Source organism: Saccoglossus kowalevskii, chromosome 14, assembly GCF_978046115.1.
Source record: "Saccoglossus kowalevskii chromosome 14, keSacKowa6.1, whole genome shotgun sequence".
Classification (NCBI taxonomy): Eukaryota; Metazoa; Hemichordata; class Enteropneusta; family Harrimaniidae; genus Saccoglossus; species Saccoglossus kowalevskii.
In genome coordinates this window covers 5,348,314-5,376,145 of record NC_140654.1, presented here as the reverse complement: position 1 = coordinate 5,376,145, position 27,832 = coordinate 5,348,314, and the positions used below count along the sequence as shown (strand labels likewise).

Below are 27,832 nucleotides of genomic sequence, written 5' to 3'. Positions count from 1 at the left end.
TACAGAAGGTGTATTTTATTCTCCGCGCGAGTTTCAAGGTAAAAAGGTCTGCAAGCTCTGACTCTGACTATTGGTCATATGATCGAGCGGACATGTCGTGGAGGGACTTCAGTCAATTGAATGTCACGTGACCAGTCGTCACGTGAGAAAAAGACAATAAACATAATTTCGGCCCAATGAAATTACGAGTATATTGTTACATTAGTTCCATTCCAGATCAGAGAAGTACTACGGCGTAGCGAGCCTGAGTATGGCGTTTATTTCCAAGAGCATCCGGGGAGTCGTGATGAAATGAACGCGACATCGTGAGGCATCAGATGTCACCTGACCATGGCGTAGGCGTATATTTTGTTTGTCGGATTACTAGTATTTGAGTTGTCAATATTGTTATCAAGTTAGTCTGTAGAACTCAATTGCCAACACAGTAACGTTACCCCCCCCCGAGATCCACCACCAGCACGTAAATAACAATTTGATAGTTAATGTCATAGCAACAAATAAACAAAAAAAAACAAACAATATAGACACAATCACCAGCTTTCGACTAAAGTTCAAAATTCCAAAATGTTATTTTGAACCAATTCCCAATTATTTATTTATTCATATAAATCATCATGATATTTTATCGCCGACAAAGTTTAAATGTGGACCTAAAAGAATCCATTTTTTGCTTCTCGAAAAATGTATGGATTTTTAGTTGTTTTAAAGATTGGCGAGTAGAAACTCCGATTTTTTGGAAAATGGTTCAAACTATTTGGTTTGCTTCAAAATAACAACATTTTTGTAATTGACGTTTATCTGATTTTTCGAATATGTATGCTAACAACGAGAGCCTACATTCAGTGTGTGAGGCATATAGTTATACCCCTCTCCGACTATACATATATCAAGTGCAGTCTAGAATGAACACAACCCATGAAATTACTAAAATACAAGCCTCATTTTGCAATATAAAAATTACCAGTATCTATGTGTAGTTGTTATGTCGTAGATAAAACCATAATAAAACTAAACATGTTTTAGATGATCGATGAATGCGAATATACGCAAGTTGCTGGGCAGTAATTTACAAACAAAACACATGATGGCATATCACTCATTCAAAGTGTGACATGGGCGTATAACGTGGCTGCTATGCAGCACAGTTTGTTTGATTGATGTTGCTAGGATACAATGGATGACCAATTCGTATGAAAAGGCATGGCTCCGCGTCGTACTCGGTACGTGCCCCGGCCCCACATCTATCATGAGGTGTTTCGTGCATTCTGAAAATGTAAATTTTCCCAAGTATTTGTTTATTCTGTTCTTTACTTTGCTAGATACTTAGTGGTTTGATGATTTTTTTTAGAATAGTAGCGATTTTTGTCAGTAAGTCGTACCGTGACGTAGTCCAGTTGCAGGAAACGTGTGATATACGTAAATCAACATAAAAACATATTTTTAGAATTATTTCACAATCATCAGCACGATCAATTTGTTTTCTAAACAGTATTTAAACTAATAAATGAGTTCTTAGACAGTTCTTAGAAGAAATCCCCAACACATGATTTTCTCTTTGAATGGATGAATCAAATCATGTTAGCTGCCATGTTAGGTCAAAAAACAAACAAACTTATGTTGCCCTCGAGGCGGAAAATTGGGTCGGTCGGTCGGATTTTTTTTAAAACTCGGCGTGAAAACTAAATGTATCTAAATTGCCGCGGTATATTGGAATCATACAAACGCATGCTAGATATTAAACACAAAAATCAAAGTGTTTCTTTCAGTCTTTTGTATTTAAAAAGACCCGAGACCCCAACGGTCCAGAATCGTTAATTTTTAGAGGGAACACTTTTTTTACTCAGGCTGCTTAAAATGGTGAGTTTTTAATATTTTTCGGTCGGTCGCTGAGGGCAACAAAACATTTTTTTTTATATGAAAGTATTCCCTTTGGCCATCCTAGGGGGCGGAGCTACGTCACGGACGTTCTACGTTGCTAAGACGCGCACCACTGTACCACGTATTTCTATGGGCTTTGTGCGCGCTGCTGTGGAACGCCGGTGGAGCCGGTGAAAACTCGAGAAAACAACACAAACTCAACTTTGAAGTAATCCTAAACTTCCAAATTCATATATGTTACACACGTAGGGCTAATCTTATTACACTGTTCAGGGGACTCTCAACAACCATCGCAAAGTACCGTTTTCTGCGAGTTTTTGGTCTTTGTTTTCACCGCGAGGGTTGCCAGGCGGTAGAAAATACCCGGATGTCCGCCCCGAGGATATGAGCAATCACAGAGTGATTGCAGTCCGAATTGGATTTAATCAGTCGCTGCGGGCGCACTCCATTTCGCATGATTACGCAAGAGTGCGTAGTGATCTCAAGGTAACACGATACATCCCACAATGCAACTTTGCGAGGTAGAGTCAGAGTTAGAGAGTACAGTGAAGACAGAGTGCAGGGTAGAAGGTCGGAGACTGAGTGAACGACAGATCGGTTCAGTACGGCTCACCACTCTGCATTGATGTATAATTAGGCCTCGGAACGTACAACTCTGGGTGTGTGTTATATTATAAATGATGGAAACGACATACAGTGACTTGTGTAAATATTGTTGAGCAGTTCAAATATCACCTTTGGATTCTCCACCATGTTATCGGGTTCGCGGGGCTTGCTCTGGGGTTTGGGCAATCTGATTAAAATCTGATGTAGTGTACGGGCTTTAATTATTTTAGCTATGAAGTTATTTTAATTTTATTTTTCATTACTTTTGTTATTAATGCCCTTTTATTTTATTATTTTACTTTGATTTTTTTTAAAATTCCGCCCTACCTACATCTGAGCCGATGCCTATGTAACGAGATTTCAACGAGACCCACTATCTACGATTTTAGTCAACGAATCACAGACCTCCTTCTATAGCGCACATGATGACGTCACCGGGCAGAGTCAGGTAGCAAACAGACTCAAATAAAATGGTGGATTATACCGACGTTAGCGACCGAGAATGACACGGCTTTTCGGTAAGTTTATCATTGTAAAATGCAACGAAAGTCATTTTTATGTTAATATTGTGGCTCGAATGGTTCGACTTTAGATCGTTATTTTGCATAGTTATTCTGGGAGTGAAGATTTTGTTTCCACCGGTTCGACCGAACACCGGTGTCTTTTTCCAGTCGCCTGCCCTGGAGACGGGTGATGTTTTGTTGACGATCGGGCCAAAATCGTCCACGGTATTGAAGCCGTAGCTGTAAATATTCATCAAATTGTATCAATGTTTTGTACATTATACAATAACTCTTTATTAAAGTAATTGAGCTGATTTGGACTGGAATAAAATATTTTTTTATTTGGAACACATCGCAATTGATCAGGAAATATTATTTTGCTCCACTTGTCTGCGTCGATGCCGTGGGCCGTTATACAATTTAAAATCAGTTTGCATTGTTTTCTATAGCTGTTTACAGTGTTCTAATCATTACGATTTACTTATTTTTTTGCTTCCATTCTAGATAATTATGCTCAGTGATGTAAAATTGAAGCGATGACTGAATGAACGAACCTTGGCTGGCGAAGATGTATCTGGAAGTGTACACATTTGTTGGAAGTGAAAAAAATATTCAATGTAATGACAACAATTGTAAAATGCTGTGGAATTTCTTTTGCAAATAAAAATATACTAGCAATTTTCTATTAATGGTTCATTCAAGTGGGCAAAATATAATGTACAGAAAGATTGCCTGTATACACTGAAAAATAAGCAACCGACAGCCTGTATAAAAGGGGGTCTGTGATTGGCTGTTACTTACGCGAGATTTGAACGGGACTTACATAGGCGTCGGATCAGATGTAGGTAGGGCGGAATTAAAAAAAATCACAAAATCAAAATCAAAGTAAAATAATAAAATAAAAGGGCATTAATAACAAATATAATAAAAAATAAAATTAAAATAAGTTTATAGCCAAAATAATTAAAGCCCGTACACTACATCAGATTTTAATCAGATTGGGGTTTGGGTTGGTTGGAAGGATGGATGTGGTTCATCGTCAGGGAAAAATAAGTGACGCTGTCTGGGTTGAATTGGGTTATAAGCTTGGCTTAGAAGGTACCATCTGGGAATCGCGTTCATGTCGTTCACTCTACCATACCATGCACTCTGTCTCCCCTGTACTCTCTAACTACCTCGTAAAGTTGCATTGTGGGATGTATCACCTTTGTGATTGATCATATAGCCACAGGAAATACTTTCATATACTTTTAGGTGTATCTAAGACTGGTGACAGTTGAGTCGATACGTATATACAAGTCAGAACGTTATACGTCGAAAAAACAACTGTCAACAGACAGGATGCTCCCGTACAATCTTCAGATTAGCATTGGCTCAAGATTGACAGTACTTTTAGCACCTCTATCATAAATACCACCACAAACAAACCCGTAAAACCACATCAAGTTCATTGTCAATATTTAACATATCTGGCCGAATTTTGGAACAGCGAAGCCCGGGAAATCAGTCGCAGAAAACATATAATGTACATAACTCATAATGAAAACATATTTTTTTATAATTACTTCAGTATAATCAGTACGGCCAATATTTGTCTAAACATTATTAAAACTAATATATTCTTCGCTTTCAAGCCACTCACTTTCGAATCAGATATGACAATATATCAGGTTTCATAGCATTCCATTTATGTTACGTTGTATTACGTGCAGACATTGTTCACGAATTATTCGAACATCACGAAAAATTATAAAATCAGTGGGTAATATTTCAAACTCGCTTATATTTGACAACAAGGTCACGGTATGTTATCATCAAATCAAACATACTTTTCAATGTCACTCAAGGATATTTGCATATATTTTAAGTTCCATTTCAGAATTCTGTTGGATAAAATTTTCCACCTACTGTACAAAACCAAAATCTCTTATGATTTATACAGGGGTGAGTGAAACGTTTTCGGCAGATCATACAATTTAAAATGAAAATGCAACTTTAACAAATACAATTCAAACACTAAGTTGAGAATCAATTCATGCACAATCTCTGATATCTTTACTACTATAAATATATATATATATATATATATATATATATATATATATATATATAGTCTCACAAAAAGTTAATACATTTCTACAATGTTTATTCAGTGTCAAATCAATATTTAGCGATGTCTCTGTGGCCTTCTGATGCACCAGATATTGACTTGTACTTGAACTAAAATTAGATACTAGACAAAGCCCAATAGTCTTATATCCAAAATTTGAAGAGAAGTGTTTATAATTTCACATTGTCAATAATTTCTTGAGAGTATTATGTAACAGTTAAATACAAGTTGTGCCTATAACTAACAGTTCTACAAGATCAAATCAATAACACCGAGGAATATCAAGTTCTCGGCGACCCGACTTGTAATCAGCCACAATCTTAACACATCTACGTGTATATATTTCGCCACAAAATGCAGGTATGTCGATTATAGATACTTTATACCAATTCGTTGGCAATAATGTCATGTCGTCTTTTCAGCCGTAGAATATACTAGTAGATACATATTGTCTCCGTGCCGTATCTTCCACTTCTTGTCCTCATTTTGGTTCTTTTTTATTTTCTTTCCACTACGGCTACCTGTGGTGCAGGAATTTTCAATTCTTGCGCTTCCTGTATTAAAGCGCAGCAACTACAGAAACAGTGCAGTAACATATCTCCAACGCAGCCGCCGACTATGTCCCGCTCGTCTCGTATGTTACCCCGAACGCTGCCGGCACATATCATATGCAGGATCGGAACCATGACGGAGAGTCCGTGGAGTAGGCACGATTTCCCCACAGCTTCTGCATTACGACCGGCTGTGACACAGGGTAGGAAATATGTAAGACAGCATAGACCAAGGTCTCCGAAACAACCGCATAACCCGTGACTCCAGTAGCGAGGCATCTTAAAGTTTTGATCAAGTCAGCGATGTTGTCAGCAACAGGTAGATGCATGCAATGACTTCAACTTGACCGCAAGGGAGATATTAAAATATCATACATAGTTAAAAATTAACCAGGCGATCGTTTGATATAGAATATTGTTGACAATTCTAAAGTCGTGTATACAAAAGATATCAAACCAATAGATTTATTACTGAGAAGCCGGCGAATATAGAATGACGGGCCCGTACATGAATATCGCGTGCAATACATTGCAAGATACAACGAATGTATATTATTTCATAACTCATAAATACGACAGTATACTTTATAGACTGGATACGGCATCGTGGCCCGAGGTCGTGCGGCAGAAGCGCGTAAGCCGTACGACCCAGGGCAGCAAAAATCGTATCCAGCCTATAAAGGTTTTATTATATACCTTATATGAAAACAAGTCTTTAATTATGCTATTTTTCGCTCGGCTGGCCCCAAAAGAAAACCTATTACGTTTTAATAAGTCAGCAAGTGAACGTAAATTTATAACAATTTATTAGTTGTCTGAGTTAAGAATGAACACTACAGTCCAGCTAAGTTGGTCATTTACTGACTGTCCAAGTTACACATAACACACGGACGTTTTCTTAGAGATATGTTATAGCCGCAGGTAAACCCACGTTGATTTCACAGTTGTTAAAACTGTAGTCGGTGAACGAGAAACAACTGCTTGACAAGAAGCAGTTTGGTTTACAGTTTTAGATTGGCCTAGATTCGGGTGTAGCTCGACTCAAATGATCCGAAATGCGCCGATGATCTTCCATGAAGACAAAACAGTATCGTAGTACAGTAAACTTGACACGTTTTTGTGACCACTTATCTTTATGATTTGTTGTGGTGGAATTCCGGCATTCGTCAGGGTAATAATGAGTCCAACTGGTCGTTCGGTATATTTCCCATCCACCGAATAATATCGTCAGCCATTATCGAAGCGCAGACAATAATCTCAAATTACGTGCGTTGTTTATAAACAGAAAGTAGTTCCAGGAAATAGACGCATTTACCAAATATGGTAAACGAGGCCCGGTGATATGGAAAATTATTGCACGGCTTGCGCATTGGGATTCCCATAGCGTTACGAGGCCGGGCAATACAAGATATATGATAAATACACATTATTATGCCGGGTGAGTTCGTTTCTTGTCTGAGTCGTGCTTGGTTATCATTGGTGTTATCATTTAACATTGGCTTCAAGTTCTGAATTGTCAGTTTCTTGTATTTCAAGTCAAAAGTCCTAGGTATGTGAACTGTTGTACGAGGTCCATTTCCTGATTTAACTACACTGGAGGGCAATCGCTAGATGAGTGGCGACAAGGAAAATACATAAATTTGACTTTGTTGGTGTTGTATAATATGTCATGTTCCTTGGCATAATTCTCACAGGTGTAAACTAGTTACGTAGACCATTGATAGAGGGCGCAAACACACACGCGTCATCAGTATAGCTGAGGTGATTAACAACATTTCTACCGTTTTTACCAAACGCTTGTTTTCAGGTTTGGGTGATACCAAGGTGGAAAATGGTTGCACATATGGGGGTAATTCCTGGAATTGCAATAGAGAGGTTTCAAGCCAAAATACAATATATAGTGTTTCCATGTTTCGTCTGATATTTCTGTGATATTCTGCTGCTGTAACTAATGCAAGATTTGTTCTAAAATTCAGTGTATTGTGTGCACTCAAGGGTTATTCGTTTTTTGCTGAAAACACCCCTATTTTTTAATGGCAGATTCGAACTAGGTTCACTCCCACTGGGAAATATACATTGTCGCTTGAATGAGAGCTAATTAAACACATTTTCCAGACACCGGCGAAAGAGTATGTAACAGCCTATCACGTGATTTTACGCAGAATGTCAACATGGAAAGAGGCTATTCCATTTTACGCAGGAATAATTGGGAGTAGAATATGTGAAGGATTGTATAAACAGAGATGTGTATTCTGAAAAGTAATATTTATCCTTCTTTTGCATCGCTGAGCATTTCTTTTTTAGTATACTTGTTTAAAAATGCTATATTTGCATGATTTGCGATGTGTTTTTTTTTATTAAAACGACCCCAATGATTGAATCCCGGGTTTGAAGGAGAATGTAACAGCATACCACACGGTTCGTTTGAATACAATGGTGAAGGGATGGCACGATAGGGCACCGTCCGATCTCGATAGAATGTTTCGAATCAGTCATACGTAGTTTAAATTGAGTTAAAAGTTCCTCCACAGAATTGTGCATTGGCAAACATGCCGTCACAACTGCGGTACTCTACTGACGGAATGACTTTCGTGGACAGCGGTCGTTGATGAGCTGCACGCTACAACTTCGCTTGTGATGTTGCTTGCTAGCCGTGGATTGAATGAATCTTGATTTCCGGTAAAAATGTCGCTCATTTGGCGTTGGTATCTCTATTTGGAACTGGGTAACGCCGCAACTTCGCCAGCAGAAACCTCCTGGTACTTTGATGTTGATGGTCTATGATGAAGCTCATTCAACATACACCAAATCGTAATATTCCATGTGGTGTACAGCTAATATTAGGGATTTCAGTCACTTGGTTAAAGGGGGACCGCTCAATCCCTTGGATTGCACCAAGTGCTCATGGGTAATTAACTCCGCCTCGGAAGAAGTGGGTGTGGGCAGCTACCCTTTCAAAAACTACAAAATACGTGAGCAAAACTAAAAGCAAAAAAAAAAATACCATGAATTCTAGCTATATATCTTATGGTAATTTTCTGAAAATTGCAACCCATTGCGAGTAGCCGTTTTGACAACACGGTAGAATAAAAATTGAAACATTTGAAAATCCTGGCAAGCGTCGTGAACGCGAGCGTGACCTCCAAATTTAACCCGGTGTTCTAAATCCAGAGAAGTTTGCTGCGTTTTCCCCGCGTTGGAATGGACCGTACGCCACTCAAATCAAGGAGGGGATGACAGCTATAGAATGAGAGGTGAAAATTGGCGAAACGGCAATAAAAACAAAAGTTAAACGGCAATTTTCGTATCGACTTACAACTTTCTGGCATATCTGTCACTCATAATTTGAAAAAATATATATTTTAATAGACAACAATCTAGGTTTTGTGAGTGTGACATCAATTTAAAGAGTGCGACAAGCCCATTTTGAAAAGTGGTACCTCCAACCCGATACTTTGTTTACATGGACTCCATTTTCATGTACGAAAAGAATGTTTCACTCCTTCACATTTATATACCGCAAAATACGTTTATTTTGTTTTTAACATGTCGAAAATGCAGAGTAAATGCAAAGTAAAACGAATTGTACATGTCAGAGCATTCACAGCTGTAGAATTGAGATGATTCATTGGTTATTTTGATCATTTGAACACTTACTACAAGACTGGTAGGAAGTAATAAATTTGGGACGAAAGTATTCAAAAAAACAGATTTTAGCTGTTGCCATGGTAGTGGTGGGTCAGGATTGTTTTTCCAATTAGTGATGGTACGACATACTTGTCAAGTATGAACAAAATCAGCCAAGCCACACAAAAGAAATCACAGAAGAGTTAGTTAAAAAGCCATACCTGGTGAACAGTTACTCTAAATTTGGGGTCAACTTTCTCATTGATGAAAAAAGATATCAAAAATTCAAATAGTATCATTGTGCCCACACTCAAGTCGAGTACAATGAGCTATGTCTGAGGTGTTGTATCCTAAATTTGTAGGAGATACATTTAGCTCGAAGCTATCTAAAAATCATTTTTTTACTGTTGCTATGGCAATGATGGACCAACATTTTTTTTGCAGATTTTTCCTAATAACTAGGGTGAAGGTGTGACCCACCTTCCATGTTTTAGCGAAATCGGCCAAGCCAAAAAAATCACAGAAGAACTAATACGTGAAAACACTGGAAATCACACACAAAAAATGATTTGAGGGGCAATCCTATTGGAGCGGATCGCCAATACCATGTTCATTAGCATATTGACCTTGAAAATACCGAAAACATTTTTGCATGGGTGATATGCAAATTAGTTTTAGTCAAAATAAGTGACTGCCATTACTGTTGTTCAAATTTCATTTCACTCGGCAAGTATATTCATGTACCCCAAAAGTAAAATATCGCACTTCTAAATATTGTTTATTTCTGCTATGTTTCGAAAACGCTACTCTTGAAAAGACTACTTTATTTGCATATGGGGTGTGGAAATACCGATTTCATAGACGAATCAAAATAAACTGCAGTACATATGTAATAATGTGGTATACTTCATTTTCACTGAAAACATTTTTCCCCTGATAAATTCCAGTGAAAATGCCATTTACCTCATACTCTATAGAGACACAGCACAGGGAAAATCGAATTCACATGTAATGCTGGAAAACGTTTCAGCGAAAATAAATTAAGTGAAATTCTATGTGACTTCATAAGAGTTGGAAATGAACAAATTGTGTGACGCCCGACCCTACCACTTCATACATAATGTAGACTATACCCCCAAGACATCCTTTCACTCACGGTTTCACCAGTGCATTCTATTTGACTTCAGAAGAAATTGAAATAAACAAATTATATGACAACGCACTTAATTATAATTTCAGCCTCTAGTTCAGCACTGATTAAATAAACTACCTCATCTTCATGCCAACTTGAAGTTTTCATTCATTGCCTACATCAGTGACTTCAAAATACATGTTTCAATCCCAGGAATTTCACTTGCTATTAATTGCATGGGAGTGCCAGTCTTTCATGATTTTCTATTGTAATGTCAATTTTGCGATTACTCTGACCGTCTAGGTGCTGTAATTAAATCCTTGTATAAGCACCGGTTAGGCAGGCTTGAACTATGCATGTGAAGCCAGCCGAGAGGTATATTCAATCCTATAGATTTCTCATTGTTTCGTAACTATTTGCTGCAAATGCAACAAAAATCAATATAAAAATATTACCCACACAGCATTCTACAGGTTACTTGTTTTATGAAGATCTTTGAATAACTTTGTGTGCGATAGCAATTGACCAGCGATGAATATATCGAAACATTATGGAAGCGTCCAGAAAACATACAAACACACAACTACCATATATTTTGTACCATCGAATAATCTCTTTAAGAATACGGAGATCATTGAAGTGTTTCTTCTTGAAGCCAAATTGATTGTCCGATGTGTTCAGACACTTTTCACATCTTTTAAGCATAATTGTCTTTACTCGCGATATCTCCATTTTTGTTTTTCATAATACTAGTAGAACATTAATTTAGCTAGGTAACTGGGGACTGTTCCGTGGACAAGCATAGATGACACACATAATGCGACGTGTATATTAAGCGAGCGTGGAGCAAATTGGAGGCTTTCGACAGACACAAACACCGCCGAGTCCACACGCTTCATCATGTGGTAAGAGTTCAATAATATCATGAATTCTGTGAATGGAACACCCGTAATGCCATTTGCAATCTTGACATGGCGAAGATTAGCCGGCATATATTTGTCATTGTTGACCGAATTAAGAAGAGTATCAAAATGCTCAGCCCACATATTAAAGATATTTTACTACCCTGACATATGAACAGACGAAGGTAGAACTGTTATTATACGTAACGAAGTAATAATTTTCCAAAAAGAACGCTCCTCTTTCTGCATTAGGTGCTTGGCATGTTTTCAGCAATCAACCGGAAGTGCAGTTTTTAACCGGAAGTGCGTAGAGCAAATTTGAACTTAGCTGTCGAAGACCACATTACTTAATAAACTACACCTTGCGTTGGTTTCCCGGCAACACACCATAACCAGAAAAACTCTCGAGCAAAATTATGCTCGTTTTTAACCAGGTCGTTCCAGTCTGGTACAATCTCGCAGGACAAAAAACTCTTACGACGAGCTTTAATCGAGCTGACGATGCATCATAGCAAGTACTACTTAGATTGTGATAATGTGTGCTATGACAGGTAGCTTCCGTGCAGTTCAGAACATCCGATAAATTCGATGAAATTAAGTTTCTGTATATATAGAATATTGAATGATGTGATCACGAGTTAGTTTAGGTCAACAAATACGTTAATTACGATCAGAAGAATTATCATTAAACACTATCAACAGTGTTAACAATCCAGCCCCAAGAACATGTATTTGTTATTGACATGTAATCATAACAATGTCATGCATAGTTATTTATAATATAGAGATATGGAACGATGCACACTGACTGATGAAATGCAGTGATCTAGTAAAATTATTGTCATCATAACCAAAAAAACTCAATATCGGAGTCTTAGTAATCCCATTAGAAAGTATGTCTATTTTGTCAACAATAGAGCATAGCATTTCGTTTGGAAACTGCCAAGGCCCGATAGTCTGTCACTTGACCAAGATTGCTACTCTCTGGTCCCGCACTGCCATGTTGGACGTTGTGCTTCGTAGCATGCACGAAACACAAAGATTCAAGTCCCCTTGGCACAGATTATGTCCTGCAATCGTTACAGCGCAAATAATCCATGCAAAGATGAGTTTTACTACCACACCCTGCAGAGCTCCGTGGACACGTCATGACAGCACACCCACGACAGAATAAGAATTGTGTGGCAGTTTTTGTACTAACCCCTTAAAGTTCCGCCGTTGGGTGGGTGAATAAATCTCCTTCATTGATTGCTATTCGCATTCTATTCGTTGTAGCTTATGTGTGAAAGGTTGTTCCATTGTTAACCAAATGTTACGTGGCATTTACAGGATACGGAATATAGTCCCGAACAAGTTATCGCACTGATCGCTTGTTTCATACCACGGAAACTACAAACTTAGCTGTGCCAATTATATAATATTTTCACACGTATACTTATAATACAGGTTTCGTAAGAAACAGACGCCAGAATACGAATGGCTTTCACTGCCGGCCCGGGGTTCTAGCAGTGAAAGGTCGTTGAACTTTCAACTGGTATATTATCCGCCATTTTGATTAACTCGGCTGTTAACTCGTATGTTGATACGACTACTAGTGTTACGCAAACTATATTTGTTTATAATCGGTTATCAGATATGAGTAGTAACGATGACTACGTGTGTACGCTGAGCTCGGATCTTTTGGAGAAAGCCAAGCGAGAACTGAACGAAAACCCTGCTACCCGTCAACAGAAGTTGGCGGACCTACGATCGATGTTCACAGAGAGACCGGATATTAAATTCCGGTTAGACGACTCTTTCTTAATACGTTTCTTACGAGTACGTAAATTTGATGTCAGACGTGCTTTCAAGACATTAGTGCATTATTATGAAGTACGTTCCCAGTATAAGGATATCTTCAGCGATTTCACCCCATCCACTGTATTAGAAATATTGGAAGACCAAGTTCATTTGTTATTGCCAAGTAGAGACAAGGATGGACGTCGAATATTCATCGTAAAACCGGGTAGGTCATAATTTGACGAAATAATGATAATTTGAATTGCTATTTAAATGACATTCGTTAATTGCATATCAATTTTCTTTTCAGAACTTCGGAACAACAACAACAATAGCAGCAACAACAATTTAGATTAACATACAGACTATTGTTTGGTTTTTGGTGTTTTTCAATGAAATAAAATAAAATAATATGTATACACGGCGAAAGCGGCAACCTTACACTCACATAATATTGTATTATATTATAAAAAATAACAACAAGAGGCTGTATGAAAGTTCAGTTTGACTTTTCTTACGTTTTCAATATTAGGACGATGGGACCCAAGCAGGTATACAATAACAGCATGTTTTAAGGCTAGTCTACTTTTAATAGAGATGCTTACTGAAGACGAAGAAACACAAGTTAATGGCGTTCTACTTATCGCTGATTATTCAGGAATGACCATGAACCATGTAAAACACATGAATCCCGTTATAACACGGAAAATGGCCGATACAATTCAGGTAACTGTTTAAAGGTCATGCAGCATGTTAATACCCCGAACAGAGGCGACGTCACGAAATTTTGCATGGGGCGGGGGGGGGGCGAGATCTACTTACCATCTCGCATTTTCGGGGGGGGGGGCGACCCCAGTGCCGCCGCCACTGCTGAATAAACACACATATTATTCACCACTGAATATATGATGTGTGCACAGTCCCAAAAGTGTTCATTTACTCAATTTCAACCAAGCAAATACATATTATTCACACTTATTTTAATTAAAAATTAACTTATAATATTCGAAATCCCCCGTGGACCACTCGTGTATAATCATGTGTGTGTGACGTAATTTCACTCATAGTCAACCAATCAACATTCTTACGTTCCAAATGTTCACAACATTCGGTTTACATGACAGTGTATTCACAGCATTCGTGTACGTCTCGGAAAGGTTTTCGGATGATTTGTGTCGTTCACAATATTGTCCTGAACAACAATTGTTGAAAATTGGTAACTAATATTCGCTAATGTTCACTAGTGGTAAACTTGAATCAACTTTTTAAAGCCAAATACGTATATTTGACTCGTTTCGAAGCACTACTTTATGATAATCAAATGGAAAAAATATTTTCTATACATCGTAGGAAATGCATAAGTAAAATGTTAAATAAAACATCACGCTACATTCTCCTCATTCTGTATTTGATTTTAATGCAATCTTGTAGAATGCCATGCCTCTGCGGTTGAAGGCTTTCCATTATGTTAACCAGCCGAAAATATTTGACGTCATATTCGGACTTTTTAGGCCCTTCCTCAGTGAAAAGATGATCAAAAGGGTAAGTGTAGTGTTATTCGGGAGGGAGATCTTTACTTTTAATTGATTGGCCATAATTTGTGTTGTGGAGAGTTATGAATAGAAAATGAAGATAAACGTGCTGTTTACTAATTTACATATGAATATAAGTGAGTTGTTTATTAATCTACATATGAATAGAAGTGTGCTGTTTACTAATCTACATATGAATAGAAGTATGTTGTTTACTAATCTACATATGAATTGAAGTATGTTGTTTATTAATCTACATATGAATAGAAGTGTGTTGTTTACTAAACTACATATGAATACAAGTGTGCTGTTTACTAATCTACATATGAATACAAGTGTGATGTTTACTAATCTACATATAACGAGAAGTGTGCTGTTTACTAATCTACATATGACAAGAAGTGTGCTGTTTACTAATCTACATATGAATACAAGTGTGCTGTTTACTAATCTACATATGACGAGGAGTGTGCTGTTTACTAATCTACATATGACGAGGAGTGTGCTGTTTACTAATCTACATATGACGAGGAGTGTGCTGTTTACTAATCTACATATGACGAGGAGTGTGTTGTTTACTAATCTACATATGAATACAAGTGTGCTGTTTACTAATCTACATATGAATACAAGTGTGCTGTTTACTAATCTACATATGACGAGGAGTGTGCTGTTTACTAATCTACGTATGACGAGGAGTGTGCTGTTTATTAATCTAAATATGAATACAAGTGTGCTGTTTACTAATCTACATATGACGAGGAGTGTGCTGTTTACTAATCTACATATGACGAGAATTGTGCTGTTTACTAATCTACATATGAATACAAGTGTGCTGTTTACTAATCTACATATGAATACAAGTGTGCTGTTTACTAATCTACATATGAAAACAAGTGTGATGTTTACTAATTTACATATGACGAGGAGTGTGCTGTTTACTAATCTACATATGAATACAAGTGTGCTGTTTACTAATCTACATATGAATACAAGTGTGCTGTTTACTAATCTACATATGAATACAAGTGGGCTGTTTACTAATCTACATATGAATACAAGTGTGATGTTTACTAATCTACATATGACGAGAAGTGTGCTGTTTACTAATCTACATATGACGAGAAGTGTGCTGTTTACTAATCTACATATGACGAGAAGTGTGCTGTTTACTAATCTACATATGAATACAAGTGTGCTGTTTACTAATCTACATATGAATACAAGTGTGATGTTTACTAATCTACATATGACGAGAAGTGTGCTGTTTACTAATCTACATATGAATACAAGTGTGCTGTTTACTAATCTACATATGAATACAAGTGTGCTGTTTACTAATCTACATATAACGAGAAGTGTGCTGTTTACTAATCTACATATGACAAGAAGTGTGCTGTTTACTAATCTACATATGAATACAAGTGTGCTGTTTACTAATCTACATATGACGAGGAGTGTGCTGTTTACTAATCTACATATGACGAGGAGTGTGTTGTTTACTAATCTACATATGAATACAAGTGTGCTGTTTACTAATCTACATATGAATACAAGTGTGCTGTTTACTAATCTACATATGACGAGGAGTGTGCTGTTTACTAATCTACGTATGACGAGGAGTGTGCTGTTTATTAATCTAAATATGAATACAAGTGTGCTGTTTACTAATCTACATATGACGAGGAGTGTGCTGTTTACTAATCTACATATGACGAGAATTGTGCTGTTTACTAATCTACATATGAATACAAGTGTGCTGTTTACTAATCTACATATGAATACAAGTGTGCTGTTTACTAATCTACATATGAAAACAAGTGTGATGTTTACTAATTTACATATGACGAGGAGTGTGCTGTTTACTAATCTACATATGAATACAAGTGTGCTGTTTACTAATCTACATATGAATACAAGTGTGCTGTTTACTAATCTACATATGAATACAAGTGGGCTGTTTACTAATCTACATATGAATACAAGTGTGATGTTTACTAATCTACATATGACGAGAAGTGTGCTGTTTACTAATCTACATATGACGAGAAGTGTGCTGTTTACTAATCTACATATGACGAGAAGTGTGCTGTTTACTAATCTACATATGAATACAAGTGTGCTGTTTACTAATCTACATATGAATACAAGTGTGATGTTTACTAATCTACATATGACGAGAAGTGTGCTGTTTACTAATCTACATATGAATACAAGTGTGCTGTTTACTAATCTACATATGAATACAAGTGTGCTGTTTACTAATCTACATATGACAAGAAGTGTGCTGTTTACTAATCTACATATGAATACAAGTGTGCTGTTTACTAATCTACATATGAATACAAGTGTGATGTTTACTAATCTACATATGACGAGAAGTGTGCTGTTTACTTATTTATATTTGCGGTTTTAACGCTTTGTATCACCACTGAGTTCTTGTTTTAAGTGACAGAACCCAGGCGTGTTCTTCCCTAGCAGTGTTGGATTTCAGTGAGATAACCGGCTATCATTCCTTTTGCGTAGAAGCTATATGAATAATTTTCAACATACCTGTCCATGGCTTTGTGTCTGTGTGATTTAGTACTGTTAGATAAGTTATGTGTACTTTATATTTGTCATGGTGAGAGGAGAAAATGCGATTTCGTAATAAAAAATCTTCTATACTGTTTCGCTTTCTTTTGTCTACATTGCAGTTACATTTCCATGGCAACGAATTTGACACTCTACATCAATATATACCATCATCGATTCTGCCGACGGAATACGGCGGCGTGCTTCAAAATGCAACAAACAGAGAGTGGATCGATCAGTTGGTGGCAAAAGAAGTGGAATTTGCAGAAAATAATAAATACGGATTTCCGAAATCCAAAGAAGCGCTGGGTGGTGGTAAAAGTGGCGAAGACCCCGCTGGCGGATTAGTGGGAACATTTAAATCGTTAAACGTCGACTAATGTTTACCCTTGTTCTATTCTGTTTTTTTCCAAAGGACATACATAAGGTGCTTATGAAGATTTTTTTCACACTCATATTTGTCTGTGATTCCCATCACTAACCCTTTATGGAAAGAACATTTTTGTGGTTTCAATTCTGTAGACGTCAGAGAAGTGGAGGTTGGAGAACTTATTCGGACGAAATCGTTGTATTATTTTATTTCCATATCAGTATAAACAAACATATATTTGGAGTAAAAAAAAACTACTTCTAATTTTGCATACCTTAGTGAACTGTTTCTCCTTATTTATTTCTAATGAAGGAAATGTTATGAATTACTGTTATAAATCAAACGATTATGTCAGTAAATCTTTACTTAAAAATCTTTAAAATCTTTAAAAAGCATACCAAAGTGAATGTATTCGTCATTGTAGCAATAGATCATCCTATATATTAAATGGTTATTGAACAGTCAAAATGATCTTCAAATTAAAAAACAATTTCTTCCAGATAAACCCAAAACATAGAAATGTTGTAATGTATGCTCATACATGCCCTGTATCTTAAAGGGGTTCCTCTACTCATAGAGCTAATCTTTTTTAGCTCCATGCTCTACTTAAGCCTAGTCTCTCAGAAAATCTCATTGCTAGATTAAAAATACAATGGAAAACAAAAGACAGATTAACAATGTAAATAATAGCAATGTTGTCACGTGATTCCCTTGTATAATCGTCTTTAAGAGTCTGAGTTGGAGTAATATCGGTGATGAATTACACTTACAAGCACGGTATTGTTGATGGTTTTAGTTCTAAGATATTGTAATAAGTTCAGTAATCATTTCCCAAACTAAAAACAAAATAGATTTTATTATCGTTCAGCTTGACAATGTGCAGATTTCCATATTACTCGGTAATTTAGGGTGATTTGTTTACTATTCAGTCAATTTGTAGAATTCGGGAGGCATCCAATAGTTCATGTAATTTATATTATTTGATTTGTGATGTTATAACCTTTGTCAATGATGTTAAAAATTTTACAAATGACATTTCAGAACAATTATTGAATGTACACATGTTATTTCATATTATTATATTATTAGTTTAAAACTGACCAATAGAATTTCACAAAATCGTTAGGAATATGGACGGTAGATGCTCAATTTCAGTAATGGTCTTTGAGGGATATATGTAATCGGTAGAAATATAACCTTTCGTTGATATTTTTTCCAAAGTCACGTGTCATTGCACCATTTGAGTAATTGTTATCCAGCCTTAAATTCTTGTATACGGTACAATTTGTCTTTCTTTGCATACAATGGTGATGATTAAAGCGCGGTGGTCGTCGCGCAGCGCGTGTTCGAGTTTCATGTAAATAAACAATGTATTTTACACGCGTTGTATACGTCGCTATGAGTCTCATATCGAACAGGACGCGGCACGACGACTGCCGCCCTTTAACGTGATTATTGTGACATCTGCCGTGCCATATCAAGTAGTTAGTCATATTTCACACTAAACTGTGGGTGATATTAGTGCTTGAAATTACCGGTCTGCTAACCAACTTTTAATCCGGGACACGACGTTTTGTAGCGTGCTTTTTGAGCAGTAGGTTATAATCAATTTTCTCATGCAAATTTTGTTATAAAATGGCTATCATGGGAGTACCAGGAAGTATGGACTTACAAGTAGGAAACGCTAGACTGATTTTGATATATTGCCACAATCTAATTTTTCGAGGCATGTGAGGCATTGTTTCTACCTACATAATTGATTTCTCACATAAAGTACTGCTGTAAACAGTTCAAATAAAATACTTAGTTATTAATACAGTCGCTATTGGACGTCATTTTAAATTTTATTTAGACTGTCGACAGTCCTCGGGTCTTATGTAATTATGTTTCCTAGACATTCGAGCTCCAAAGGCGTTTGGTGGGAAATGTGAACCATTTTACGTGAGGGACTCCATACTTCCTGTCCCGGCGTTCGCAATTTATTCACGCCTATTACGTTTATACACAATATTTATTAATAATAACAGATTAATATTAGGTACGACCGTCTGTCGACAGTCGACAGTCTACATTTTATCATGTAGTAATTTATAGCCACGTGCATATGGCCATAAAGAAGGTGTCATTATTCCATCACAATGTGCAGATGGCCATAAAGAAGGTGTCATTATTCCATCACAATGTGCATATGGCCATAAAGAAGGTGTCATTATTCCATCACAATGTGTATATGGCCATAAAGAAGGTGTCATTATTCCATCACAATGTGCATATGGCCATAAAGAAGGTGTCATTATTCCATCACAATGTGCATATGGCCATAAAGAAGGTGTCATTATTCCACCACAATGTGCATATGGCCATAAAGAAGGTGTCATTACTCCATCACAATGTGCATATGGCCATCAAGAATGTGTCACTATTCCATCACAATGTTTAAGAAGTCAGAATCGTATAATGATAATACATTTGTTATCTGAAACGAAAACTTTCTCATAAATTACAAAGATAACATAACAAAGACATTTCCTTCACTTTTATAAATTTCACAATTTATTCCATTGGCCGATTGAATAACACTGGAACGCTTTGAATGGTCACTCGAACCATTGTCATAAACTCGCATGCAATCCGTTGCATAGTAAGCGCATTGCTGCTCTGATTTGTAATGTCTCAGCTTCAAAGTCATGAATTATTGCTTATTTTACACAATTGAAAAACGGTGAACAATTCCGAGTACGACAGAGGCGTAAACAATCGATCGCTAGATTTTCTTGAAAATGGTTCATAGTTTTTCATAATTCATGGAGGTTAATCAACGTAAGGCCGCTTAGACCGGATGATACGGGCATAACTACAATTTTAGATCGTCACCACGGTTCCCGAGCATATTGACGATCAGTGCAGTGTTGCAGCCAGGATTTTTTTGTGAGGAGACAATGTGTCCCATGCACATTAATTTTGTGAGACATTTGCATTTTGGGGGGAACAATAATAAAGCAGTTCAAAATCAATTTCAACCAACTTTATTTCTCAAATAAAAAAATAAGCTTGCAATACATTTAGTTGTGTGTTACCAACTACTACTAGTGTTCCACTGAGATGATTGGTAAGTAAAAGGTTAAGAATAAAAATATGTCATAATGTGCATAATGTTGCCAAATACACTAGACAATAATGTGCATAATGTTGCCAAATACACTAGACAAGTACGTTATGTTACTAACAATTTCAATCAACTTAATTTCTCAAATAAAAAACTTAGCATGCAATTTTTACTGTGCTATTGTGAAGACCACTTGTCAAGTTGTATCATTATTTGCAGTGCTAATATTAAAAGTGACATCATCGTAAGACGTACATTATCAGAATGACTGACCTTTGGTTAACCTTACACTCAACAGGGAGCTCTCTGCACTCAGTCACGCAATTGCGTTATTAATTACCAAGACTGAAACAGTTAAGAAGTTTTGTTGAATATACGTCTCTGTTTTAACTGCCTCCACTCGTTTAAGGCAACATCAAATGGAAAATGTTCTATGGATGATCCCTCAGCAGAGATCAGTGACAATACATGAAGTCTCTCTGCTTCTAAGCGGTTTCGTGTCTTTGTTTTGATTTTATTTTGTACCGAAAATCCGCGTTCACAATCAGCGGTTTGTACTGGCAAAACCAAAGCTATTATCGCAAGTTTAAGCAAATTAGGAAGTAAGCCACGGTGATAGGTGTACAATAGTTTCCACAAAATTGCCATTTTGTCTCTAGGATACATCTGAGACAGCACAAGTTCTTTGGCAGTAGCCCACTCACGCAAAACACAATCTGGGTCAACAATGCGTTCAATAATAGTACCGTCTTCAGTGGTTTTCGCCGCTCCAAAGTGATTGACTAAGACTTCTATTTCGGTGTTCCCAAATATGTCAACTTGGTCTTTGGACAAAAATGACAGAGGTCGCATTGCAAGAACAGCAAATGCATTAATTAATATAGTAGTATCTTGGGGAAACCTTTCTTCCAAATTGTCAAGAATATTTTTAGTGAAGTCTGATCTGATATTATCAAAGTGTTTCTTTTGGTTTGTTGTTGCACTTATATTGTGACCATTCACGGTATACGTCTTGTCATTAGCCGACGACATCTGCTCAAAATCGGAGAGATATTTTCCATTTTTTGAGCCCAACTCTTTGATTCTGGCCGTGGTTGTCTGAATTGAAGCTTGCACAATGGCAATATCAATATCCGCTGACTGAAATACCATACTCATATGGGTTAAAACTGGTATTATATCCATTAATAAGTGTGTTGTTGCGACAAACTCGTAACAGGTCATTCTCTTTGCTAGTCCCTTTGCTATTGGTTGTGTACTTGCAACGGACTGGAAATATGTTACCAATGAGCCGTAAGTTCGGTATATTGTTTCTAGTGATGAATAAAATGAAAACCAGCGAACATCATGGACTTCCTTATATTTCAAAAGTGGATCGTCCAATATTGACTGAATTTCCTTCACACTCTCAGTACGCACGGCCGATCTTGAAAAATAATAATAAATATCAGTGAGAATTTGCGAGTATTTCTGGAGGTATGTGACAGATTTCGCTGCCTGGCTGGTACATAAAGCTAAGCGGTGAGCTATGCAGTGGATACTAATGATGAACGGGTTTATTTCTCGTTGGAAACGAACGGAAACACCATTCAGCCTTCCTCTCATTACACTGGCGCCATCGCTGCCAAAACCGATGAGTTGGTGGGGTTTTACACAATTTCCCTCCAACAGAGTAGTTTTCAGTGATGAAGATATTGTACTCGATGTACCGTCTTTGACTTTGACATTTCCGATGTACCGTGTCCTAGGAGTAAAATCGTCATCGATCAATCTGGCATAGATTACTAGTTTCTTAGTGACAGAAATGTCCGTACTTTCATCAGATAGCACGCTCAGAAATTCACTCTGTCGTAATTGTTGTTTGATTTCCTTGGATATCACTGCAGCAATCGCGTCTTGCATTTCATCGGCAGTTTGACGTGAAGTGTATGATGCATTCTGCCCAACTCTGAGTTTATCCATGGTTTCAACACCTTGTAACTTTAGAAATGACAGCAGCGATTCATATTTTCGTGTTGCTATGTCTTCCTTCGCCAGCCAAAACACGGTCTGCATTGCGGAAATAATTGCTTTGTCATTATCGGATAATACTTTCTGAACAGTGGTATTGAAGTCTGCACGTAGTGCGATTTCTTGAACTGCTTTCACGTGATCTCCACTACTGATGTGGCGGTCCAGCGTTGTTGTACGGAAATTCACACAGCCTCCCTTCTCAGTGAAAGGGTTTCTCTTTCCAGTTTGAAGGCAAATCTTGCACTGCATGGAATTTTTCTCTCGATCATATTGTAACCAATGGGAATATTTCGGGTTTTGTTCCCAGCTAGCCTGATATCTGCGTTCAAAAGTCTTTTTCTTTTTAGACGAAGGTTCGCATTGTTCAACTTGAACTTCAGGCGACTTGGCGGTCAATTCGGCGTTGCTCACATCTTGATCATGGTCACTTAATGACTCAGAACTTTTCTGCAATGAATTTGAAGCCCCATTGCTTGGAAAAAAAAAAAGCGTAATACGCTTTTGTCGCCCTGCCGTAAGTTGCCGACCCGCCATGACTTACACGTTCGGTAGACGCGCGGCAACAACAAAGGGTTTTACTTGTATCCCTGGCGTCGTGAGTTGGGAACATCCGCGACGCAGTGCGTCTTTCTGCCAATCAAATTTGTGTAAAAATTGCAACAATGTTTACTTTACATTGATTGAATCACAAAAAGAACTGAGTATACCAAGGCAATGACCCAGCACGGTTACACGGTCTTTTAGTAATCGTGGACCCAGTGATAAGCAAAATGCGCGACATGGCTCACTATTTTAGTGCGTCAACTGTGGCCCAGGGTTTGTAAAATAACGCGTCATTGCTGTGAATTTTGCGAGAATGTCGCGATGCCGCAGCCTGGCAGCAACACTGCGATCAGACAAATCATTGTTTGAAATGAAAGAAATACACGAACGCAATAATAATTTAATAAAATAATCACTCGAGGCCTCCATCCCCTGAGTCGTTTCATAACACACAATCTACCAAATTCGTTCATTATCTAAGTATCTAGTACATAATGCGACACTGAGCGTCCACCTCCATCGTGTCAGGGACCACTTATAACATTTTCTGAGCTACTGTGACAATGCTTCACCATTCCTTATTTTCCTATTATTTTATTGGGCTTTCGACCATTTCCAAACTAGTCTGAAGTTGTTGTCCTGATTTTACTCATTAAAGTGTTAAATTAATTCCAACGTCACAAACAATGGGACTGTCACACTCGTCTGCCTGACTCAGCGCGTGCGGAGATTAAATCATCATTATTTGGAAAGATAAGCAGCCTGCTATATATTATATCGATGCTATGTTTTAGACTAGTACGGTTGTACCCACAAATTAGTGGCGGATCCAGCAAAATGTATTGGGGGGGGGGGGGGTTCCAAGCTACGCTTAAGATATACTGACCGTACATCGCAGAGAAGCTATGCGTAATCCAGATGATACGAATCGTCATGCGTTTGGGGGGCATGCCCCCTGCCCCCCCCTCTGGATCCGCCACTGCCACAAATGGGAATGTAACCAGTCTACTCAAGGCCACAAGAATTTCAAATCGTTGATAACAGCGCCCTCGGTGGTTCGGGAGAGTCATCTTTGTTTTGGAGTTACCCGATTGTTTGAATCTAGCAAGACGTGTCAGATTTGTCGACTCGGCACTAGTTCAAATTGAAGACAACCTGCTTGTGGCTGTGAACCACGATTATGTGGGAATAATTATAATGTGTGACCTTGCCATAACAGACGAACAAGTATACCTAAAAAAGTATACATTTGTATATTTATTTTTTGACCTAAAATAGTGTTCCATTCTCCATTGTTACCATGTCAACTGTTCTCCTGACGATGCACACCGATATGAACTATGAACGCGATGACTCACTATAAAATAAAATAAATGTCAAGAATGCAGAGAGAAGTGAATAGTGACCTACTGTCAGCCAATCACTCTTTAAAAATAATTATGTGATCTAGCTCTTTTTGCTGTATACATAGAGGATTGAGAGTGATGTAATCCTCGGGGGCGGAGCTACGCCACGGACGTTCTACGTTGCTAAGACGCGCACCACTGTACCACGTATTTCTACGTGCGCGCTGCTGTGGAACGCCGGTGGAGCCGGTGAAAACTCGAGAAAACAACACAAACTCAACTTTGAAGTAATCCTGAACAATCAAATTCATATATGTTACACACGTAGAGCTAATCTTGTTACACTGTTCAGGGGACTCTCACCAACCATCATTTTCTGCGAGTTTTTGGTCTTTGTTTTCACCGCGAGGGTTGCCAGGCGGTAGAAAATACCCGGATGTCCGCCCGAGGATATGTGCTGCCCCAGGTCACCACACCCTATGGAATATGTGGTAGTATTAGGGACGACGTCAAAAGATCAATGTCGGATAAAAAACTTAATTCCTTTAGTTTTTTTCCAAACCCCCCTACCCCGCACTGAAACTTAATTGATAAATATTGGTCATGGCGTCAGACTACATTCACCGTTAAATACAAATTGATAATCTGACAGTAGTATTGCATAGCAGTTGGTTGTCGGGTGGGTGTAAAGAGAGTTTACAAATGCACCTCATTTGAGGCACAGATTTACACTCGAACCAAACCATTTTCTCGTCTTGGATGTTTTTTTTTTTCCTTTTCGGTTATTTCTGTCCATGATTGGATGGAAAAAAACGAACTACAAATACTCCAAGATGTTTTTGACTTCATTAGAAAATAAAATCGTTTTTGTAGGATGGAAACTTTTTGAGGTCAAAACCCCCACCCCCAAACTAAAGGAAATAAGTTTTTTTTATCCGACATCGATCTTTTGACGTCGTTCCTTAGTGAGGAGAACAAATGTAGCTCTAGAAAGATAGTGCCATAGTTTAGCAATCACACCAATAAGTGGAGTAATTTTTGTGAGTACCTTTTTAATATGGGGTTTTCATGTGAATTAGTTAAACGTAAATAGTTGATTCTTTCATTATATTAATTATCATTGAAGTGTAAGAGCGAAATATTAGTAAGTTTTATTGGTAGTTTGTTTGTTAGTTAATAATTGTGAGTTAAGTATTAGCAATGCATCAACTACCCAGTAACATAAGAAGGATTATTCCTGTGGGTGTACTGTTAAAGTTCCTTTAATTTAGCTTTTGTTATTACGAGATCGTTTGCGTTTCAGAGAGCTGTTTCTTAATGGACGCATTTTCTTCCATTATGCACTGCATTTGTTTCTTTTATAATTTTTGAAGAAAGAATTCAGGATATTCATGTCTTTGTCCAGTTTGTCCGGTTATTTTGTCTTCCACGCTGTCAAGCTTCTTTAGTTTTGACTTAACAGTTGTGAACATTGCCTGGATATTGCTGAGCTGTGTTCCATCGTCACTCGACGCCATCTTGGATGTTTCTGGTCGGAATCGTTTGTGGTCGCATATCTTGCACAAAGCAATATCATCTTAGCATAATGTAACGCACCTCGATGTTTCTCTATAATTGCACTTTATGATAGAAGAGATATATTTAGAGATTCGCAATACTGTAGGCTAAAACATGTAAAATCTCACCGGAGCAATTTACGTAACTGTAGACAGGTAAAAAGCGCCTTCACGAACTCGGCAAGGTGGGACCAATACGTTGATGGTCTCGTACACTAATTAGCCTATCAAAACAAACAGCTGTTGTTGTTAGCCAAAGTTTTTTTTCTGAAACACAACGTGTGAGGGCGTTCTTAAATGGCGTTAATTGTTTGACTCGTATGTGAAGCTTTGTGTATTGGCGACTACGGGTGACCCGTGGGTCTGGAAAATCATTATTACACACTACAAAACTGGCTGTTCATCTGAGAATATCGAAGGTAGAAAGCCTGGCAAACATGAGTGTTTTATTAACACCCATTTTGTAGGACTTTGTGTGGGGGGAATATGTGAGTTTTTCTGTTGGAAAATTGAAAATCTTTGTAACGGGTTTTCGAGAAAATCATGCAAACGCTAACATTGTCGTCTATGGAAATTAGTAGTGTGAGCTCTGGTGTGTATGCTTTGTCTGGGTACACGCATATGTCAGGGAAGGATGTAGACTGTAACGTAGTGTGGTATGAACTGGTGACATCGGGAAGACGAAGCATAGCATGCATAGTAAAATGGTTATCCTTGGGCGTTGGCCACCCACGGGCACTCCATATGCCGTTACTACCTCATGTGCGTTCCAAATTTAGCGGGAAAAGGCGATGTTTTTCACATTCTACAGCGGGCCTGCTCGGGATGCAAATAGGCCCCCTTTAAAATGATAATGTCAGCAATAGGCCCCGGTCCCAGGAATAAACTCACAGGGTTGCTGCGCCCGCTGTAGGCCCGCCTCTTGTAACAACCACTCCCATACACCGCCCTAGGCCCCGAATTGGCGGACCCATAAAACAACGAATGACACCAACAGGAGTTGCATACACAACAACCATAAGTAGCTTGTTTGAGTTGATCACACTCCACTTGAGTGCAAAAACGGCAGAGAATGCTCGCAATAGCGGGTAGGATGTTCCCAATACATGTCTGCAATAAAGGGTGTTCTTTTCTCCAATATGTAGGGGGCGTCCGCAATAGGGGGTATGGTTTGGCAATGTGCTGCCAGCCCAAGGGGCCTATTTTTTTTTTTTTTAGCAAGAATGCACATAGTGTAAGGTTTTAATATAGAGTGACCCCCCGGGGGGGGGGGGGCAAACGGCCAAGCCCAGAGAGCAAACAAGTGAACTCAGGTCTTGTGTGTACGTGTATGTCTCGCTGAGTCTACCTGAGTCTCTTTGTAAAGTAATATGTCTTTTTATAAGTAAATCACGTGACCCAAATTGACACATCACATGAATCAAAACATTACATCCGCATAAGTTTCCAGAAAAATACATTGAATGAAAATACCAAAAGTGATTTTAACACCTCCACATCGTGATGAAATGTTTTACAGGCTAGTTTGTGATCATGTTTTACGAATTATATTATTACACGTGGTGTCATACACTGTCAGCTGCCCACATGCCACATACTTGCTAATAGCGACACGGATATTGTTTTAGAAACCACGCTTATTGATAGCAATACGCTTGATATCGTTTCACAATACAAGCGTCACCCGTGGAAATCCTGACAACG

At 37.9% G+C, this 27,832-nt stretch overlaps 3 protein-coding genes and 1 long non-coding RNA gene across 4 annotated transcripts; 2 read left to right on the top strand and 2 right to left on the bottom strand.

Annotated features, from left to right (window-relative positions):
* Window positions 1–2,675: 2,675 nt before the first annotated feature.
* Window positions 2,676–3,670, top strand: LOC146734406 (uncharacterized). Its single transcript, XR_014931482.1, has 2 exons — window positions 2,676–3,002; window positions 3,492–3,670. It is a non-coding gene; the product is annotated as an uncharacterized LOC146734406 (long non-coding RNA).
* Window positions 3,671–5,594: 1,924 nt separating this feature from the next.
* LOC100374021 (uncharacterized) lies at window positions 5,595–5,927 on the bottom strand. The gene has a single exon (XM_002735716.1). The coding sequence runs from the start codon at window positions 5,925–5,927 to the stop codon at window positions 5,595–5,597; it is 333 nt and encodes a 110-aa protein (XP_002735762.1).
* A 6,725-nt stretch (window positions 5,928–12,652) lies between these two features.
* On the top strand, window positions 12,653–17,835 carry LOC100373119 (alpha-tocopherol transfer protein-like). Its single transcript, XM_002735710.4, has 4 exons — window positions 12,653–13,314; window positions 13,621–13,814; window positions 14,520–14,630; window positions 17,317–17,835. Exons 1-4 carry the CDS (start codon window positions 12,945–12,947, stop codon window positions 17,572–17,574), a joined length of 933 nt encoding a protein of 310 aa, XP_002735756.2. The 5' UTR covers window positions 12,653–12,944; the 3' UTR covers window positions 17,575–17,835.
* A 3,189-nt stretch (window positions 17,836–21,024) lies between these two features.
* Window positions 21,025–23,217, bottom strand: LOC146734405 (zinc finger protein 862-like). The gene has a single exon (XM_085508241.1). It carries the CDS (start codon window positions 23,215–23,217, stop codon window positions 21,025–21,027), a length of 2,193 nt encoding a protein of 730 aa, XP_085364367.1.
* Between the last annotated feature and the right edge of the window lie 4,615 nt (window positions 23,218–27,832).